This window comes from Oncorhynchus mykiss, chromosome 15, assembly GCF_057628025.1.
Source record: "Oncorhynchus mykiss isolate SJ-2025 chromosome 15, ASM5762802v1, whole genome shotgun sequence".
Classification (NCBI taxonomy): Eukaryota; Metazoa; Chordata; class Actinopteri; order Salmoniformes; family Salmonidae; genus Oncorhynchus; species Oncorhynchus mykiss.
Genome location: NC_143036.1, coordinates 15,686,876 through 15,707,649, shown reverse-complemented (window position 1 = coordinate 15,707,649; position 20,774 = coordinate 15,686,876). Strand labels below are relative to the sequence as shown.

General features: G+C 43.7%; 4 protein-coding genes across 6 annotated transcripts in view; 2 read left to right on the top strand and 2 right to left on the bottom strand.

Moving 5' to 3' along the window:
- The window catches only part of LOC110489663 (ligand of Numb protein X 2), a 28,354-nt gene extending 27,320 nt beyond the window's left edge, over positions 1–1,034 (top strand). For both annotated transcript variants that reach the window (XM_036943836.2, XM_090199376.1), the window contains one exon: positions 177–1,034. In XM_036943836.2, the coding sequence (XP_036799731.1) occupies positions 177–312 (136 nt within the window). In that variant the 3' untranslated portion in view covers positions 313–1,034. The remainder of the gene's footprint in view (positions 1–176) is intronic.
- A 731-nt stretch (positions 1,035–1,765) lies between these two features.
- Positions 1,766–6,526, bottom strand: gtf3ab (general transcription factor IIIA, b). Of its 2 annotated transcripts, XM_021562420.3 has the most exons (9): positions 4,435–6,526; positions 4,148–4,242; positions 3,754–3,850; positions 3,030–3,118; positions 2,879–2,952; positions 2,714–2,797; positions 2,329–2,564; positions 2,153–2,206; positions 1,766–2,067 (listed from the first exon to the last, which is right to left on the bottom strand). In XM_021562420.3, exons 1-9 carry the CDS (start codon positions 4,546–4,548, stop codon positions 1,957–1,959), a joined length of 954 nt encoding a protein of 317 aa, XP_021418095.3. In that variant the 5' UTR covers positions 4,549–6,526; the 3' UTR covers positions 1,766–1,956. The 2 variants fall into 2 exon arrangements, with proteins under 2 accessions (XP_021418095.3, XP_090055503.1); XM_090199377.1 differs by having other exon boundaries at positions 2,714–2,952.
- A 5,318-nt stretch (positions 6,527–11,844) lies between these two features.
- Positions 11,845–14,272, bottom strand: rl21 (60S ribosomal protein L21). Its single transcript, NM_001160637.2, is given in 6 exon segments — positions 11,845–11,967; positions 12,280–12,430; positions 12,899–13,011; positions 13,136–13,197; positions 13,396–13,474; positions 14,234–14,272. Coding segments are annotated over 5 exon segments (483 nt in total). The 5' UTR covers positions 13,463–13,474; positions 14,234–14,272; the 3' UTR covers positions 11,845–11,877.
- Positions 14,273–14,960: 688 nt separating this feature from the next.
- Positions 14,961–18,776, top strand: LOC110489668 (ubiquitin carboxyl-terminal hydrolase 12). Its single transcript, XM_021562421.3, has 9 exons — positions 14,961–15,035; positions 16,058–16,138; positions 16,291–16,504; positions 16,673–16,908; positions 17,112–17,188; positions 17,305–17,388; positions 17,472–17,669; positions 17,761–17,839; positions 17,937–18,776. The coding sequence occupies exons 1-9, from the start codon at positions 14,988–14,990 to the stop codon at positions 18,036–18,038; spliced, it is 1,119 nt and encodes a 372-aa protein (XP_021418096.1). The 5' UTR covers positions 14,961–14,987; the 3' UTR covers positions 18,039–18,776.
- Positions 18,777–20,774: the final 1,998 nt, after the last annotated feature.

Below are 20,774 nucleotides of genomic sequence, written 5' to 3'. Positions count from 1 at the left end.
CCTTGGTGCCTGTCTGCCTACTTTAAATAGCAAGCCATGGCCATGTGACTCACTGTCTGTTGGAGCAAACCATTTTCATGAACAAGGGGTGGGTGTACATAATAAACTGGTGTATATCTATCTGTATGTGGTCCATCCATTTTGATGTGCCCCTCTGTGTCCCCTCTGTTCCCTAGGTGTGGGGACATGATAGTGGCGGTTAATGGACTGTCTACGGCTGGTATGAGCCACTCAGCCCTGGTACCCATGCTGAAGGAGCAGCGTAGCAGAGTGGCTCTCACCGTGGTCTCCTGGCCTGGCAGCCTGGCATAGCATCATGCCATACTGAAATTACTGTAGACTGGATCTAACCAGGCTATGGCGCCAAATCATACCATACTGAAATTGTTTTAGATTGGACCTACTGTAACCTGGGCCAAATTACAGACTTCATCAAACCAGGCTAGAGGAAACCTGGCCCTATTGAGCAAAATCACTTGATACTAGGGCGGACTGTGTCAGCCCCACAAACAGACTGTGTTCCTATGGTCATGTTATCGGGACTGTATCTGTTCAAGGACAGTACATCGTCTCTGGACTGCAGTTGAATATACCAAGGGTGCGTTCAGGTGGCCGCAACAGATGGAAATTCATTGCATAGAACAGAAGAGTCTCTGCCATGTAATGATTTAGATCAGCTCTAAGCCATGTATTTCTGTCTGAAACGTTGCTAAGGTCATCAGGAGAAAAATGGGATAAAACGTTTTCACCTACTCGCTCCAACTGAATAAACCCAAGGCCTTACTCTGGGGGCCCAAGTCCCCTGGACACAGCGTTAGGCCTCATCACCATGACGATCCAGCCATCAGCTCCCTAGGGTTTACTTGTGGATTCTGCCATTTGATAAATATTTTCCACAGAGAGCATTTGGAGTCAGTTCTAACCCACATCTGCCTGGCCCCACACCTTCATACTGAAGGAGGAAAACTCTGCTAGTGGAATCATTTCAGCACCTGGATGTGTTCAGAAGTGGTAATACAGATTGCAAATCCTGATGACTGGGTTCTTTGTGAATTATTTCTATGAATTTGCTCTGCCGTTTCGTTGGGTTATCCCTGTGCTGCGAGGTTTTATGGTCTTTTCACACCACTGGCTCTGGCAAACAGGCTACACTGGGCAGTCTGTGGGTCCGGTAGTGGTACACCGTCCTACTCTTCCTTTCGGCAGGGTTAATACCTGCCTGGCACCCAAACAAAATCTTTAACAATACCACGACAAGTTCCATTGGATTCTTTACAAACTATTGGAGTGGTGCATTGCAAGCACACTGATGCAATTTGTTCACCGTCACCAACCCGCCTACAGATCGGCCATTTGTGAACAGGTAGATCTAGTGGCCGCTTGAAAGATAAGGTAGTCAGCGGCTAGAACAGGTGGGACCACTAGCCACTCAGGGCTAGTAAGTGTGAACAGGCACAAGGCAGAGTGGTTTCCTCAGTTTCTGGGATGCCACATGTCCTACTTGTATCCTAATTATTCAACTTCAAGTCTATCAAATAAGCCAGTCAATGTGTTTACCAAATTCACTCAATCACCTCCTTGGAGAAAAAAAAAAAAAAAAAAAACCTGCTGGAGAAGACAGATTTTGGGCCCAGTTCTCACACTTCCCAGGATGATGGACCAAACTTGATAATATGCTTTGAAAGTGAATCATGTGGGACACCATTGGGTATTTGTAAAGTGTCATAGTGCATTACATAACCATTAAAAGACAAGGAGCCAGCCATGCATTGGTGAGGATTTATTAGATAAGTGTTTGATACATAACTGAAATTCAGCTCTTGAAAACTAAACAAAAACAGCTTGACAAGTAGCAAAGAATAGGTTCCTGTTCCACAGGTTTCAGATTTACACCCCCCCCCCCCCCCCCCCATGGTTCTGATGGACCAGTCCAGGTCAGAGTAGCCCAAGCTGGTATTATGATGTAGAGTAGCCCAAGCTGGTGTTATGGAGTTGGTCAGCCAGTCTGCTGGTCTCAGCCTGTGTAGAGGCTGGCCCCAACGGCTTGTTCTTTTTAGGACACACCTTCTGCAAAAGGAAAAAGTAGTGGATTATAATACTACATGTTAGGATGCTACTTTTCCACCATATACCCAACAATACCAGCGTTCACCTGCAGCTTTTTCCTCTCTGGGTCATGAGCCACTCCGTGTCGTCTCAAACTCTCCTAGGGAATATAAAAACATTTTGTTTTACACCAAATATTCCACTTAAAGACAGATTGAGTTCTGCAAAACTATTTACGAAGTGACAGGATATTGTAACTGGAGCCTTGTCCCATGAGTTCACCTGCATAGCGAAGCGCTTGCCACAGCCTTCGTGGGTACAGGAGAAAGCCCGCTTGCCCTCATGGTCTGACACAACGTGGTTCTCCAGGTTGAAGTGGGTGGTGAAGGTCTTCTCACACCCAGCGGCGGAGCACTGGAACACCCTCTTGGGCGCACCGGAGTGGACCCGCAGCTGGTGCTGCTTCAAAAACCACGCCCCCAGGAACATCCTACTGCAGCTATCACACTGTAGCTTGACTGAACACACAACCGGTGAAGACTTTACAATCGGATCCGTTTTAAATCCATATAATATTTAGGACCATGTGAGAGGGGTTCACAAGACAATGCAAAGGGATGAGTTGCAGAATGGTCAAGAGGGTGGCAGTGTTGGAGGGCCTACATACTTCTGTGCACAGCCTTCCTGTGCTTCTGATACTCTGACCAAGTCTTCCCCTGGAATGGACAGTCCTCCACAGCACAGGGGTAACCTGGGAAAGAGAAATGGCTAGATAAAACATCCACAGGACCTCTGATCAGACTTGTGGGTATGTGGCATGTGTAGGGCTCACCTTGGTGTACTTTCTCATGGCGCTTCAGTTGTCCGGGAGCTGCAAATTCTCTCTTACAGCCCTCAAAGATACACCTATGGGAAAGGGTCAGAGTTCAGCCTGATGTGGTAGAGTCCACATTCTCTTGTAGAGGCCAGTGTGTTATACTTACTGAAAGGGCAGCAGTTGTGCGTGTTTAATCTTGTGTGTTTTGAGTTGGTTCTTCTTATTGAACTCCATCCCACAGTGCACATGGTCACACTAGAACATAATTTACAAACCTTTGAATGAAAATTAGCATGCGGACCATTTGTCTTAGTCCAACATTGCCTTCACTATTCCTTCAGCCACACCTGGAGGTGGAAGTCGAGGAATCTGACCTTTACCCATCAACTGGGTGATGAATGTGAACCTCGGTTTAGCCTGAGTCATGAAAATATGGTGGTGCCGTCAACCATGTAGGCAATGCCATGCAGATAAAAGTAGCTTGTCTGTCGAATAGTGATTAATTTTCCCCCCCCACTTACTCTGCATGATGTCTGGTGTTGGTCATTCAGCTGGTTGAAATTAGACAAACTGCAGGAAAATATTATTACAGGCAAAACGCAGGTCTACTTCTGTGGCAAGATGTCTGCCTATGACCGAAGGCAAGTGCACAAGACTACATGCACACATACTAACAGATGTTGACATAGTTTAGAGCATGGGCTTCAGTGCTGGTGCTCTAAATAAACCTCACATTTCAAGCAGCAGTAGAGTAAAGTCAAATGTAATTTCATTAAACATTCTGGCTTAAGGAAAATGGCCACGATTTTTGCAGGGCTTTGTTTCAGACTAAACCAAGTGGTATCAGTGATTCATTGGCTGCGTCAAAGTCTGACTTCGGTTTAGCCAACCTTATAGTGCTTCTCCTGGTGCTGGTGAACGCGAGCCATGTGATTCTTCATGCTGGCATGTGTGACAAAGGCCTCGGAGCATCCTGCAGACTGACACCTGCAGACGCACAGAAACAGGAGTGACCGGAGGGAAGGTTGGAAGAGCAATAATGAATTGCATGACTCCTAGCACAATGGTTTAGCGCTCCTACTCGAGTTGATTCAGAAACATTTGGTTCAAAACCATTTACAACTAAACCGTAGCTTTGGTGCTAGTCTTTACTTTAGCCAACTGACTGTCTGCCAAATAATTTGGAAAGGCAACAATGAGACATTGTTGAAGGCAGGAACAGCCATACAGCCGATCATTAACAGTGAACCATTGCCCTATAGGATAGTGAAGTTTCATACTCACGTGTATGGCTTCTCTCCACTGTGGCTCAGCCCGTGTCTGGTGAGCTGGTAGCGGGTACAAAAGCTCTTGTCACAGTTCTCGCACGAGAAGGGTTTCTGTCAAAGAGAAACGTGACCAAGTAACAAAACACAATAATACGTGTTTCTGACCGCAGACATTCATTCACGTTCAGTTGTATTTCACTTACGTCAATAGGTTTCTGATTAACAGAAATTCTAAATTCAGTACATAGGATCTGATCTGGACCATCTGTTAAAAGATGCCAGCTGGGAAGGATAGGTACTCACCAAACCTGTGTGCTTGCAAAGATGGGCATCTAATTTCCATGATTTATTGAAGGTGGCATTGCAGTTGACAAAAGAACAAATAAAGCTTCTTTGGACTTGAATCCTTTCCCCCATCTTTAATTGTACAGATGACAGTGTTTTGATAACGAAAAACCAATAGGTCAGGTCGTTTACCGGCCTACATGGGTTAACACCTGAGGACTATATATTTTATTGGGCGATACCACTGTTGGATAATACAGGGGTGTTTCAATCCACGCAATGGAAAGTGAACAAAATAGAAAGCAAAGTCTGGCTCTGTAATAGCCTAAATTAATTTCAGGCCTAAGTACTATCATTATTTTGGTGAAATATTGATGATTTATAAATGAATATTGGACACCTGCTTCATGATTTTATTCAACCATCACTCTACATTTGAACGTAGTTTTAGTTCCTGATTGGAGGAGGTTGGAACAGTGAATTGCTGTGCATTGACGCACACCTGACTTTAAAACAGCATATAGCAAGGTACTGTAAATAGACTGATTATTTGATCTGGTTATGGCATATGTGAGAGCATGGGCTGCACAATTGAGGCCATCTCCATTTTGAAGTAGTCCATTTTCTTCTTCTACTACTTCTATGAGTTGGTAAAGAAACTGAAAGGCTGTATACTGCCACCTGAAATGTATTGTTTGAACAGGTATAAAGTCAAGGTTGGCGATTTACTGCCACCTGCAGTTATGAAGTATGAGTATAATTCATTGGCCGATCCCACTGATCTGGATGGAATTATGTGATCCTTCCTTAACTCATAGGAGGTCCCACCCAGTTGACTACTTACAAAATGGTGAAAGTCCAATGGCACTGCCCATGACACAACCGGCTTTTGGGCATTAGAGTCCTCTATCAATCTCCATGGGTTAATTAATGACGCACTATGCAGAAATCGCTCCACCATTTCCTGGTTGCTAAAATTCAAACAGTTCACATAATTCCAGTTTATGTGACAAAACAAGCAAGCATGGTGTAGAGAACCATTGTACCGTCTAAACTGCTGTGAAATATATTTTATAGAACCCAAAATATTGTACTTTCAACTGTTTGAAGCTGGTGTACAGAATTGAAAGTACAAGACAGAAATAGCACACAGAGAACAGCTCTACCACTTCTTAGACTTGCTTTCAATGAGATTGACAGATTTATAACCCACATTTCTATGTGTCATCCAAAAAGTTACATATTGCAGCTTTAAACTTACATTCATGGCCTACTATGAAATAGGCTACTGCTTGAGATTGAGGCAATATAGCCTCTTGCAAATGGATGTGATTGGGTTTCTGGCTCTTATATCCAAGACCTAGATTAGTCCTAACTGTTATTGATGAATTCAATAGACTAGACTAGTCATTGATCATTTTTACTGAACAGCAGTTGTTGCAATTCAGGTCTTTGAGCTTGCCTGTCTCTGATTGATTGTAGGCTTTAAAACTGTCATGCAGGCTCCTGACACTATGCATCGCTATCTTCTGTCTGTGGTGTGTGTGTGCGCGCGATTGTAGTCTGAGCTGAGCGACTGTCTGTCTCCAGTCTTCACATACCCGTTACATTTATAGCCCTAATCGTGATCTTATCAACCTCCTCCATATTGTTCTATGATAGGTGTGATTTAGTCACAACCCAGTCTTCATTCTCCTGCTCTGTCCCAATGTGATGCTCTTCAAACCTGACTCCTCCAATCCTGTTGACAGTTCAACCCACTCCCAATTCTATGACACTGCTCTTTATTTAGACTTAATTGGATTAACAGTATACTATGTTTCCACAAGGATACTTTAGTTGTGAATTCAGGAAAGCTTGACACAAATCAGAAAACAAAATAGAAAATCTTCAATCCAATGTGGTGTGTACATTACCTAACGACTAGAGACCAACTACCATTCACGTACCATGATCTGGTGTGAAATCTTAGAATGGCTTCTCTGAATGAGGCGTATTGAGAACCCTAGGGCGGTACCTCTGCTCCCTCCACGCTTCAGGTCACCCGGCCTCTGTCGGCCGCCATCGTTATCAGCCTTTCCACCTCCACGTCTGGTCCCCGACTGTCCCAATCCCTTCACTGACAGGGGTCTGTATCTGTGTATGACCATGGTCTACACTGATAACCACTCCTGGCAAGTGAAGGTGGAAGAAAGACCCTATCTGTCCACTATCACCTAGATGCATACAGTGCATTATGTGTAATCAGGCCAGAATCAAAGAAAGAGAACTGAGAGAGATGAAATTAGCAGGGTTGAGAGAACATGAAATCATTGTGAATTGGAAGAGAGAGTCACAGTCTGATGTCTGTTGATATATCATCCCATATGGCTTCTGCTCTCCACTGTTCACCAGTGGTGTGTGTTTGTGAGGCCTCTGCTCTCCACTGTTCACCAGTGGTGTGTGTTTGTGAGGCTTCTGCTCTCCACCGTCCACCAGTGGTGTGTGTTTGTGAGGCCTCTGCTCTCCACTGTTCACCAGTGGTGTGTGTTTGTGAGGCTTCTGCTCTCCACTGTTCACCAGTGGTGTGTGTTTGTGAGGCTTCTGCTCTCCACTGTTCACCAGTGGTGTGTGTTTGTGAGGCTTCTGCTCTCCACCGTCCACCAGTGGTGTGTGTTTGTGAGGCTTCTGCTCTCCACCGTCCACCAGTGGTGTGTGTTTGTGAGGCTTCTGCTCTCCACTGTTCACCAGTGGTGTGTGTTTGTGAGGCTTCTGCTCTCCACTGTTCACCAGTGGTGTGTGTTTGTGAGGCTTCTGCTCTCCACCGTCCACCAGTGGTGTGTGTTTGTGAGGCTTCTGCTCTCCACTGTTCACCAGTGGTGTGTGTTTGTGTGGTTAATATGTGACAGACAGGGTCGATATGGCTGCTCTGGGCTGATGGCTGAGTTGACAGCCTCAATCTGTATGTCAAATGTGTGTGATTAAGGAGCACATAGTAATCCACTGCTTTTACACACAAGTCCCGTTCCACGCTCTCTCTCTCCTCACTCACTGTCTCTCAGACTGTTTACTTTTTCCTCCTTCAATCAGTAACTCCCATGAGTCAGCGCTCCAGATGAAGGCCTGTTCTGTCTGTGACAGCAGATTCACACACACAGCATATGTTTGACTATTCTTGTGGGGACATAACATGTATTTCCAATCAAAATCCTATTTCACGTAACACTAACACTAAACCTAACCCTTAAACCTAAAATAGCCTTTGTCCTCGTGGGGACCTGTGAAATGTCCCCATGAGGGAGAATGTTCCTTGTTTTAGTATCCTTGTGGGGATTTGCAGTACCCACATGGATAGTAATACAAGCCCACAGTTTCTGGAAGTTTCCTTATTTCTCTCACACTATTTGTCATATCCTTGTATATTCTATCTGGCAGGACTGATATCACTACGAGGAAAGAAAGATAGGTGAAACAGTAGGTCCCAACACCATACTGTTATCTGTACAACACCCAGGCCTCAATGTAGTCTATATTGATCAATAAGCAGGGATTTGGATGTGCCTTGCTGATTGATCACATTGATTTTGGGTTCATGTGTAACACCAGCTTGTGTTCGTTCAGCTTGTTGGAGACTTATTACACCAGTTTGATAAGGCAGGTGTCTGTACCTTCTGCCCTTAGGGAGACAGCTAAGGATAACAGAGGGTTATACTGCCTCCCGAGACCCAGCAATTTATTTTTGTTCTCTAGTGGACATTTGTTTTAAGTCTGTATCTCTGAGGCCATACATGACACTGTATTAAGTCCGTATCTCTGAGGCCATACATACCACTGTATTAAGTCCGTATCTCTGAGGCCATACATGACACTGTATTAAGTCCGTATCTCTGAGGCCATACATACCACTGTATTAAGTCCGTATCTCTGAGGCCATACATGCCACTGTATTAAGTCCGTATCTCTGAGGCCATACATACCACTGTATTAAGTCCGTATCTCTGAGGCCATACATGACACTGTATTAAGTCCGTATCTCTGAGGCCATACATGCCACTGTATTAAGTCCGTATCTCTGAGGCCATACATACCACTGTATTAAGTCCGTATCTCTGAGGCCATACATGCCACTGTATTAAGTCCGTATCTCTGAGGCCATACATGCCACTGTATTAAGTCCGTATCTCTGAGGCCATACATAGCACTGTATTAAGTCCGTATCTCTGAGGCCATACATACCACTGTATTAAGTCCGTATCTCTGAGGCCATACATACCACTGTATTAAGTCCGTATCTCTGAGGCCATACATACCACTGTATTAAGTCCGTATCTCTGAGGCCATACATACCACTGTATTAAGTCCGTATCTCTGAGGCCATACATACCACTGTATTAAGTCCGTATCTCTGAGGCCATACATACCACTGTATTAAGTCCGTATCTCTGAGGCCATACATACCACTGTATTAAGTCCGTATCTCTGAGGCCATACATACCACTGTATTAAGTCCGTATCTCTGAGGCCATACATACCACTGTATTAAGTCCGTATCTCTGAGGCCATACATACCACTGTATTAAGTCCGTATCTCTGAGGCCATACATGCCACTGTATTAAGTCCGTATCTCTGAGGCCATACATACCACTGTATTAAGTCCGTATCTCTGAGGCCATACATGACACTGTATTAAGTCCGTATCTCTGAGGCCATACATACCACTGTATTAAGTCCGTATCTCTGAGGCCATACATACCACTGTATTAAGTCCGTATCTCTGAGGCCATACATACCACTGTATTAAGTCCGTATCTCTGAGGCCATACATACCACTGTATTAAGTCCGTATCTCTGAGGCCATACATACCACTGTATTAAGTCCGTATCTCTGAGGCCATACATGACACTGTATTAAGTCCGTATCTCTGAGGCCATACATACCACTGTATTAAGTCCGTATCTCTGAGGCCATACATGCCACTGTATTAAGTCCGTATCTCTGAGGCCATACATGCCACTGTATTAAGTCCGTATCTCTGAGGCCATACATACCACTGTATTAAGTCCGTATCTCTGAGGCCATACATGACACTGTATTAAGTCCGTATCTCTGAGGCCATACATACCACTGTATTAAGTCCGTATCTCTGAGGCCATACATGCCACTGTATTAAGTCCGTATCTCTGAGGCCATACATACCACTGTATTAAGTCCGTATCTCTGAGGCCATACATGCCACTGTATTAAGTCCGTATCTCTGAGGCCATACATGCCACTGTATTAAGTCCGTATCTCTGAGGCCATACATGACACTGTATTAAGTCCGTATCTCTGAGGCCATACATGCCACTGTATTAAGTCCGTATCTCTGAGGCCATACATACCACTGTATTAAGTCCGTATCTCTGAGGCCATACATACCACTGTATTAAGTCCGTATCTCTGAGGCCATACATACCACTGTATTAAGTCCGTATCTCTGAGGCCATACATACCACTGTATTAAGTCTGTATCTCTGAGGCCATACATGCCACTGTATTAAGTCCGTATCTCTGAGGCCATACATACCACTGTATTAAGTCCGTATCTCTGAGGCCATACATACCACTGTATTAAGTCCGTATCTCTGAGGCCATACATGACACTGTATTAAGTCCGTATCTCTGAGGCCATACATACCACTGTATTAAGTCCGTATCTCTGAGGCCATACATACCACTGTATTAAGTCCGTATCTCTGAGGCCATACATGACACTGTATTAAGTCCGTATCTCTGAGGCCATACATACCACTGTATTAAGTCCGTATCTCTGAGGCCATACATACCACTGTATTAAGTCCGTATCTCTGAGGCCATACATGACACTGTATTAAGTCCGTATCTCTGAGGCCATACATGCCACTGTATTAAGTCCGGTTGTCCTTTTGGAAAGACGTTCTATGATATCATTTTCAATGATATCACGCGTGGGGTTGTGATATTGACCACTATATTTTCCTGGTTCTTAAAAAAATATCTGGAGTCAAAATTAGTACATTTTTTTAAAAAAGTGTGTAATTATGACTTACAATTTTTGTGAGTTTGATATTCAAATTGTTTCTAGTAAACAAATATCTCAGGACTAGTTCAGTGAGTTGTTATCAAGAAATGCCATTTGTAGTGGACATTTCAAAAAGTAAAGTGATAAATTGTCATATCTTAAATTCACAATATGCCTCATTATACCTGAACATTTTTTAAACACTCGAGAGTCAGTTTGTGCTCTTCCTCTCTACACTACTATAACCTTTCCAGCTGCTGCTACCATCTCAGGAAACTGGTCCTAATTGGGGTAAATATTGGGTAAAGTACTGAGGTGGGATGAGATAACATACAGTGTTTGTCAGATATCCAGTCAGCCATTCAGCCTCCACTGATTAAACAGCACACGTCAAGATACGACAGGGGTGGTCACTACACACACCAATCACAGAGTACACAGTCACACACAAAAACTGCAGAACACAACACACACACAACAGTGTGACTGCATGGTCACATAACCAGAAAGATGTAACACCTGAAGAACAATGCATGCAATGTATACTCTATTGATTCTCAGCGAATGGTGTGATTGTACTTGAAGGACATTTGGTGCTCAAACTGTCAAATCAGTGTTCTCTACTCATGTGGAAGGTGCTTAAATTTGTCCTATTTCACATCTACAGGTGTGAAATATGCATGTGTGATCTGTAAATGTTTTATTTTGGATCTCTCTCCCTGAGACATCTTCCAAGAGTGGAGTCATCTAGGACACAATCACCGTTTAGTGCATTGCTTTCTCTGGAAATATAATCCCAGTATCTGTTCATCAGCATGCTTAAAGGTACCTGGGTATTCAGTCACGGGAATGTAATTTCTCACATTGAAAACCAAAGCAGCCCATCAGAGCTCATAAGCTTAAGTAACAAGGCACTTATCCTGGTGCACATTGCCCTCTGCTGGACTGACTGTCATTCCAACAGACATTCAAGGGGAACATTGAACAGGGTGCAAAGTTCAAAATGGTGTAAATAGATTGAGAATTTGGCACAAATCAGGTCTGCCTTGTACATTGACATGTCCAAGCTATTCTACTCAATATACCCCAGATTGTCTGCTTTATTTTGGGCAAGCAATTCCCTACACATGTACATTTTTGGGATTGGGTAACTCAAGTGTATTATTCTTAGTGTACTTTGAGACTGTTGTGCTCGCCAGTGAAATAGCATTTCACTTCACTCTGATCAATGGAGAAGAATCATCACTGAACGACAGCAGCAACATTGATCTCCCTGGTTAGACTCTACATTATAACTAAACACTCCATCTTCCCACTTTCTCTCCCAGTCATTGACATGCAGTAATAATGACTAAGCCATGGTGTAACGCATCCATGCATAAGAGACTCAGGTCCACACAAATCATTGTGTATAAACATGTTTTATTTTGGTCAGCACAGTTATGCCATGAACTCATAAGGGATGGGCTCCAGCAGCTGGGGTTCGTTGCCCTTGGTGCTGACGAAGCGGGCGTCACGAGGAGCCGTGGGCTGCAGGGGGAGACCAGGAGGAAAGGACATAAGTTTAGATGAGATGTCACTACTTCAAATACAAACAATTCAAAGGACTATGTATTAGAAATAATGACATGGATGAATTAACATTACAGAATGCGTCAACCAAGCAACAGAACTGTATTTACGCAACATTCCACTAGATCAGCATTAATGTTCATTTTATATCTTCAATCTGGACTGTTTATGTAGAATAGTGACCAACAAACATGGTCCTGGAGGGTGTACAGGACACTTAGAGCATTTCAACATTACTGCTAATGGCCCAGGTAAATGTGCTCTCCATACCTGGCGTTTCAGTTCCACCCAGGTGCCCTTCTGCTTGGCCTCCACCTTCCTCTTCTCGTTCTCCTTGACACGCTGCAGGAAGCTGTCCCTGCTCTTAGAGTGCTTCACATGCTCAATACGCACATTGATCCTCTTGGCCAGGATCTTACCCCTACAGAGAGAAGGGGACATAGCTTTCAGCTCGGAAATTAAATTCAGAGACGTTGCCTGCAAAACATACAAAAGGCTACTGGTCACTTACCTATGACATGTAAACAAAGCAATTGACATCCTGACTTAACAGAAAACATTACACTTCCAATGAATGGTGAAATAATCTGTATAATTTTTTTTTTTTTTTTTTAAATAAAAAAGGAGTCTCCAACAACCCTAGTTCAAACATACAGTAAGTACTTGGCCGGGTGCTGAAGGACAAATACTGTCCCCCAAGTGAATGACCACTTAGGTCAGCCCTGGTTTCAAAGTGAAGATGGGGTTCAGATGCGACAGACTTCTGCAAACATAAACCTTCTCTTACAAAGATATCAAATGCAACTTCAATATAAGAACATCCCATGGCCAAGCTGGAAAGGACACGGATAGTGACAATTTGACATACCCCTCCACACATTGTACTTACTTGACCTGCTTGTTGACAATGATGCCAACAGCATGTTGGGTTACGTTGTAGACTCTACCTGTCTTGCCGTGGTAGCACTTGTGAGGCATTCCTTTCTGGATGGTACCTGTACCCTGGAAGAGACATTCACAATCGTAAGAATTCTGCTTGGGGGAAGTCCAAAGAGAAAAACATAACTCATTCATTGTAAGTGCAGTCACTACCAGTAAACACTCAGAAAGGTGGAACAAAGCCTACCTTGATGTCAACGATATCTCCCTTCCTGTAAATACGCATGTATGTAGACAAGGGAATGGGGCCTGAGGAACAAAGCACATATATTATACACAGCCAAACAAAACGACATTCTAAGATGGACTCAAGAGTAATTCATGAAGGCTACGCCAGTGTGGATTCATGCCAGAAACACCCCTAGCCCAGAGTTATTTATTTTAAATAACTTAAAAAGAGACCTAAGGCATTCCAACAGATCTTCAGTCGTTTTGATATGAACTCACCATGCTTGCGGAAGGCACGGCTGAACATGTACCTCGTCCCCCTCCTCTTGCCTCTTGTGTTGGTCATGATGCCTGATTACTGGAACATGGATATTCAAATGTCAGAGAAACCCAATGGCAAAGTATAAATTATTTATTACAGTGGCTGTAAAAATGTAAGGTTACAAGGGTGGCTGAGAATTATGTAGACTGATTTAGTCAAGTCACGTAATTAGTCAAGTCACGTAATTAGTCAAGTCACGTAATTACATTTTCTCTATGACATTTAGCTAGTTAGCTTACAATACCCTGGTCTGACTAACCGTCACCTGACAACTGCAATCTGTTGACAAAGTTAACTTAAATGCAAAGAAAATCTACACACCGGTAGCTTAGCTACTCTAACATTAACGTTAATAATTTAAAATTACAAGGGGACATTTCAAATATGGCAACGTCAAAATACAAGATTTATGACACAGAGCTAGCTACAGTTAATTAGCTCGCAAACTATCCAAAACCGATAGAGCTTCATTTCCCCTGATTGACAAGATAACTTTGTTTCAACGTGACAGTTGTTATTTTACGGTTCGTGACATACTTGCTGTCTGGCTATGCCATTTTAAATCCCTAAAAGCCGGCTAATTTAGCGTACACTGCAGTGGCTAGGCCCACATGTGAAGCCACGCTGCTACCTCATTCATTCATCATGCCAATATATGCCATACAGACGTTCGTTAATGGATTATTTCTGGCCTCAAATGTAGAGTATGCTTTAACACACTTATATCAATGTCTTTACATACATTTAAAACGAGATTTTATGCTTTCACGGGCTGTAAAACGGAACACATCTTACCCCCGTTTGCTCGCAAGATGGCGGGTACAGCGGAAAGAGAGATTGAAGGCCCCGAAACTCCTCCTTCTGAAATAGAATTCAGGAGTGCCTTCATATTGCCTGAACAAAAATACAATTGTCGAATGGATTTGTCCTCTTTACGCTGATCTAATGTCAGTGTTGATTTTATACCCTAATGCCTAAACTCACACCGGGGTTGGGTAAAATGATGATTTCAGATCAGATAATATTTACTTCCTATTGGAGTGTTGACGCACTGTGAAGCGTCATGTCAGTGAACTAACTGTGTGGGAAACGACTCATCTGATAGCTAGCTACAACTTTTGTTTGCAAAATTATTGGGAGAAATGCATATGTTGTTGTACTTGTGCCTAATCGAAATATTTTATGTATGAACTGCTGACCGTGGCAGATTGCTAGCTATATAACTAGCTATATACTCTAGCTAGCTACACAAGTAAATTAGACTTTTTCAAAATCGTTTTCAAAACTTGATCAAAGATTCAGTGAGCTTGACTCTGGTTTGACATTGATTTACAGTCGTCAATCTCTACACAGCTGTGTCAGGAATTGCACGTGTGGGCATATGTGTGCGTTTCATATAATGTACGCCACAGAACATGGACATCGGATGGATATTTTTTAACACGGCGCTAAGACCAAGCGGAGCTCGCATCGCCAGTCCAGCAGTGGGCCCTCATGAGGGTCCTCCTCGCCTCCGCGCGGTGATTGGGTGGAAGATGGCGCTGGGCGAATGGAAATCCTAATGACAGTTTCCAAATTTGCCTCTTTTTGTACCATGGTGAGTAAAATGGCATCTACTACACAAATGTAAAGTGATGTGAGGATGGCATGACAACCGCGGTTGTGTTGTGTCTATATTGCGTGGCAGGGAAGATGGTTAAAATCTTCTACTTTCCGGTTGCTACCCAGTCACTTTTCTTAGCTAGCTAACGTTAGCTAAGTAGCTTCACTGACACGACAATCTTGTTTTCGTTTCACGTTCTTTAGTTAGTCTAGCTATCTATGATTGCTACGTTAATATCGTAGCGTAGGTCTACATTGTTATATATTAGCTGTTTATGTATGATCTTACATTTAATTAGCGAAAACAATAAATCAAATGCTGTGCTCATATCCGCCCACAATGTGACCTACTGACCGCACCGCATAGTTCTGCGGCTTCAGCACCGCTGTGGTTACCGCGTTTAGCTTACACATTCATTTAGCAGTAAAACAGTGTGGGTGTCAAGGCATTTGGACACAACCACCATAGTTAATTTATGGTCACAATTGGAAAATGCATTTGCTCACACCTGTACTTTTCCTGGATGTCAATAATAATTTAGGTAGCAAACTTTCCAGATAGCTAGTTTTAGTTAACTACGGTGACACAATGTTGTGACTGATGGATGATACAGTGAGTTATCGTCCTGAAAACCAAGCCACTTCGAGCTGTTTCTGGAACACAGTGGATGACTACATGATCAGCTGCGCGTTAGATTGCTAGACAAGACAGACATGTTGTTCCGTGTCTTGCTAACCCCTTAGTGTGGCAAACTTGTCAGACGTCATTCATTTGGACAATGCATTGGGTTTTTGTTTATTTTATTTTTTGTGTTCATAACCAACCTCTGGCCATGTAGGTCTACTCAGGAAATCCTGTTTGCAGTGCATTTGCACAGCTGCTTATGTCAGTCATGTTCCATTATCTAAGAATGGCACTCCCACTGACGGCCATTGGCATTGGATATGAAATAGCATTGATACACACTCACATAGACCTATGCTAAAAAATATCAGCACTTTGTTTCTGTGTTCCAGGGCGCCAATGCCTCCGCTCTGGAGAAAGAGATTGGCTCAGAGCAGTTCCCTGTCAACGAGCACTACTTCGGCTTGGTCAACGTAAGTGAGAGTGCCGTAGTTCACATGCACATGTCTGCATAATCTGTGTTACAGATCACATGTGCCTTCTTCATATAGATGGTTAAAATCGGTGTGCATCCAGCTCTCAGCCTCACTCTCTGTATTCCTCATGTATTTCCCCCTCTATGCAGTTTGGGAACACCTGCTACTGTAACTCGGTGCTGCAGGCTCTGTACTTTTGCCGTCCATTCCGGGAGAAGATCCTGGCCTACCGCAGCCAGCCCCGACGTAAGGAGAACCTGCTGACCTGCCTGGCCGACCTGTTCCACAGTATCGCCAACCAGAAGAGGAAGGTGGGAGTCATACCACCCAAGAAGTTCATCACGCGCCTACGCAAGGAGAATGGTGAGAGGGCTGTAGTATGCTTGCCGTTCAGGAGGGGGGAGATAGAGAAAGAAGTGGATGGTTGAAAATGTTGTGGGTGTAGACCTTTTTACAGCAGGAGTAAGAGGGATGAGGTTGACACACTCCTATTTCTCCACTGTTCCCTCCCCCTATCCTCTACCCCTGCAGAGCTGTTCGACAACTACATGCAACAGGATGCCCATGAGTTCCTGAACTACCTGCTCAACACCATTGCTGACCTGCTGCAGGAGGAGAGGAAGCAGGACAAGACCAACGGCCGTCTAGCCAATGGCTCGCTCGACTCCCAGAACCACAACAGCAACACCCCGCCCCCCTCCACTTGGGTCCATGAGATCTTCCAGGGAACCCTCACCAACGAGACCCGCTGCCTCACCTGCGAAACGGTACCTACCGTCTGAGTCTGACTCCCCATGTCAACTACTGATGTCTCTGTTGTTGTTGTGGTCAGCAGGATGCAATACTTGTCTGTGATACGCTGTGGAGAGAAGGCAGGCTCAAGTTCTGTTGGCATGAAGATAGATTGAATGATGTTTTTGTCTGGCTCTAGTCATCACAGGTTGTTGTTGCTGTTGTTTTCTCCCTACAGATCAGCAGCAAAGATGAAGACTTCCTGGACCTGTCAGTGGACGTGGAACAGAACACCTCCATCACACACTGTCTCAGGTAACATCTACAACACCTAACTACAATAACACATTACATACTGAATGACCTGTGTATTGCTCCTTTCTCCATGTGACTCCAAGTACCATGATCTCTCTCTCCTTCGCTCCCTCCAGGGGGTTTAGTAACACAGAGACTCTCTGCAGTGAGTATAAGTACTACTGTGAAGAATGTAGAAGCAAACAGGAGGCACACAAAAGGTCAGTGTTGGCAGTGTTGTGGACATAAGTATTCTTTGCTAAGTTTTTATCGCTACTATAAGGTATTGTGTGTGCGCCCCCAGGATGCGTGTGAAGAAGCTGCCTATGATCCTGGCTCTACACCTGAAGAGGTTTAAGTACATGGAGCAGCTGCAGCGCTACACCAAGCTGTCCTATCGCGTCGTCTTCCCTCTGGAGCTCCGCCTCTTCAACACCTCAGGAGACGCAACCAATCCTGAGAGACTCTACGACCTGGTCGCTGTCGTGGTGCATTGTGGGAGGTCAGTATTGTGTCTACAAGGTTGTCTAAAAGTATCCAAACTGACCATAAAGAGTGTGAGTGTGTCCATGACTGCATTGTCTTGTTTTCAGTGGCCCAAACCGAGGACACTACATCGCCATTGTGAAGAGTCACGACTTCTGGCTGCTGTTTGATGACGACATTGTAGAGGTAAGCTAGTCGTGTGTGTGTGGGAGAACATACATGTGTGCGCCCTTTTGTTTTGTGCGAACCCACTGATCCATGTTGTCTCTCCTTCCCTCTGCAGAAGATAGACGCCCAGGCCATAGAGGAGTTCTATGGCCTCACCTCTGAGATCTCCAAGAACTCTGAGTCAGGCTACATCCTCTTCTACCAGTCCAGAGACTGACTGGCCCTGGAGAGGACAGTGCCTCCCATTGGAGCGGAGGAGAAAAGCCCAGTGCCTCAGCAGTGGGAATAATGGACCATACAGGTGTCATTCAAACCTGTGTAAATGGATCTACTGCAGCTCAGCCTCGGAGTCAGTCCCCCCCCCCCCTTGCCCTCCCACACCCTGTCACTTAGGCTGGAGATGCAGCTACAGGGGAGAGTTTTGTCAAAGGATCAGTGGATGTTGTATCAAAGTTTTGTGAGTTCGAAAGGTGTTTAATGAGGGTTGTACAGAGGTTTTGGGAATGAGGCGTTAGTTATAGCATGAGTGTTTGGGTGGGGTGAGTGGGTATTTAATGATTCATGTGTTGTAATATCGGCCAGGCGTCTGCACACTCCCTCAGACTGTAACACTGCTTTGTTCCCTAGCTGGGGCCCAGTCAGAGTAGACCAGTTTACTGCATGAAGTAGGAGGGTGGAGGCGAGTGTTCCAAGTGTGGGATGTTTGGGTCGTGTATTTCTACCGTGTACAAAATGTGGTATTTGTATAAATATTATTAGAAGAATAAGATGATATTATCATAGGGAGGAAAAAACGTAAAACCTTGAGAAGAACATGTATTGACACTATGGAGCACTTTTGATACCTTTTTGTAGGTGTTGGAAAGGTTTATGTGAGGGTTTGCTTGAGAAATGGTCATTGTGAAATGTTCATTTTCTGTTTTAAAGAAAAATTAATAAAAGCTAATAAATAGTGTGTGTGTGTAACGCAAACAGGTTCCTGCTGCACACTGATGACTCATCTATACTCAGCACTGCCCCTCAGTGGTTGTACCTGGTCACTATAGGTTCATACTGCAACAGCACAATAGCAGTCTATTTTTAATCCATTCACACCCCCAGTCATGATGCTGCAGCCTAGCCCACCCACTGTTCCCTTAACAACAACAGGGCTGGATTATGCTAGGGCAGCTCATTGTAGGAGACTAGCCACCTATAGAGACATCTGAATAAATACTTTATCACTGATCTGAGTGTATTACTCAATGGGAATATATTGCAAATGTATTTCCTTTTATTGATTGAAAGCGAAGGCCCTAGAGCACAGAGAAACCGAGAGTGGTTTGGAATAGTGGGATAAGGGCAGACAGAAGATGGAGGGATGAGAATTGGGAGGAGGTGGTGGCTGACACAGATTGTAGTTAGAGTAGACATGCCCAGAATAGCAATCCACGGGGGGCTTGGAAGTGGAGAGAAGCGCTCCACATCAAAACTACATGCCATCATTATAGAACTGAAGAAAATGAATTAAAGGGAAAATAAAAAAATATATGTTCATATTTTCATTAGTCCACTGTTGATATGGGCCCAAAATGTTTTGCATGTAAGCAGTTACATTTTCAAGATATTGGACTTTCAGATGCAAAGTTTCACTGGCCACATCATTAATTAAAATTAATTCATTTTGAATTGTAGGAAGTAGAATTTAATTCAAAACAATTCAACTGAGATGTGAAACATGAAAGTCTCATTTGACAAATCTTATCAAAAAGATATGTCACTTATTAATGCAATGAATACACATACCATTTCAAATAGCATACTATCTTGATTATAATTCAATGTGTTTTTTTCCTTGTCATGAGATGTTAGTGTTCCGTTCCATACTGCAGTTTGATCTAATGCATTCTGGGAAATTATTTAAATAATATAATCATAGACAACCCCCAACATGATCTTAGAATGTGACCACTAATGAGTTTAAAAAAGGTAATGTTTCAACCTTATGCTAAATGGTATTGGTAACCATAGGCTACATGATGTCAAAATAAACATTACTATGGTGAATAATTAATTTAAATTTAAATTAATTTAATTAAATTCGACTTCCTTTCATTCAATTAAAAATATTTTTACTTTGGGGTGTGGCCAATTAAAATTCAATTGAATTAGAATTAAAGAGCAATTTGCAGCCCAAGTCAGAATGAACCCCAACCCTGTCTCACACATCTGCAGGAAATGGAAATGGTGATACCACACCCTGGTAACCAACCATAACCCGTCCCTTCACTTAAAAAAAGAGAAAGACACTGGCATTTGCCTAATGCAGTTTCTATGGACCCCTGCAAAGTCAGAGTTCATTTTCTCACGTTAAGCCTAACATTTCACAAAACTATACAAGGTGTCACAAGGCTGCCATTATTTAGACTGCTGGCTGACGTCAAAAATGTAATTAATTGTTCAGTAATTAAAGCTGCAAGTGTAACGGATGTGAAACGGCTAGCTTAGTTAGCGTGGGCGCTAAATAGCGTTTCAATCAGTGACGTCACTTGCTCTGAGACCTTGAAGTAGTAGTTCCCCTTGCTCTGCAAGGGCCGCGGCTTTTGTGGAGCGATGGGTAACGATGCTTCGAGGGTGACTGTTGATGTGTGCAGAAGGTCCCTAGTTCGCGCCCGGGTATGGGCGAGGGGACGGTCTAAATTTGTACTGTTACATTGGTGCCGTGACCCGGGTTGCTGCGGAAAAAAAGGAGGAAGGTCAAAAGGGGGGTGAGTGTAACGGATGTGAAACGGCTAGCTTAGTTAGCGTGGGCGCTAAATAGCGTTTCAATCAGTGACGTCACTTGCTCTGAGACCTTGAAGTAGTAGTTCCCCTTGCTCTGCAAGGGCCGCGGCTTTTGTGGAGCGATGGGTAACGATGCTTCGAGGGTGACTGTTGATGTGTGCAGAAGGTCCCTAGTTCGTGCCCGGGTATG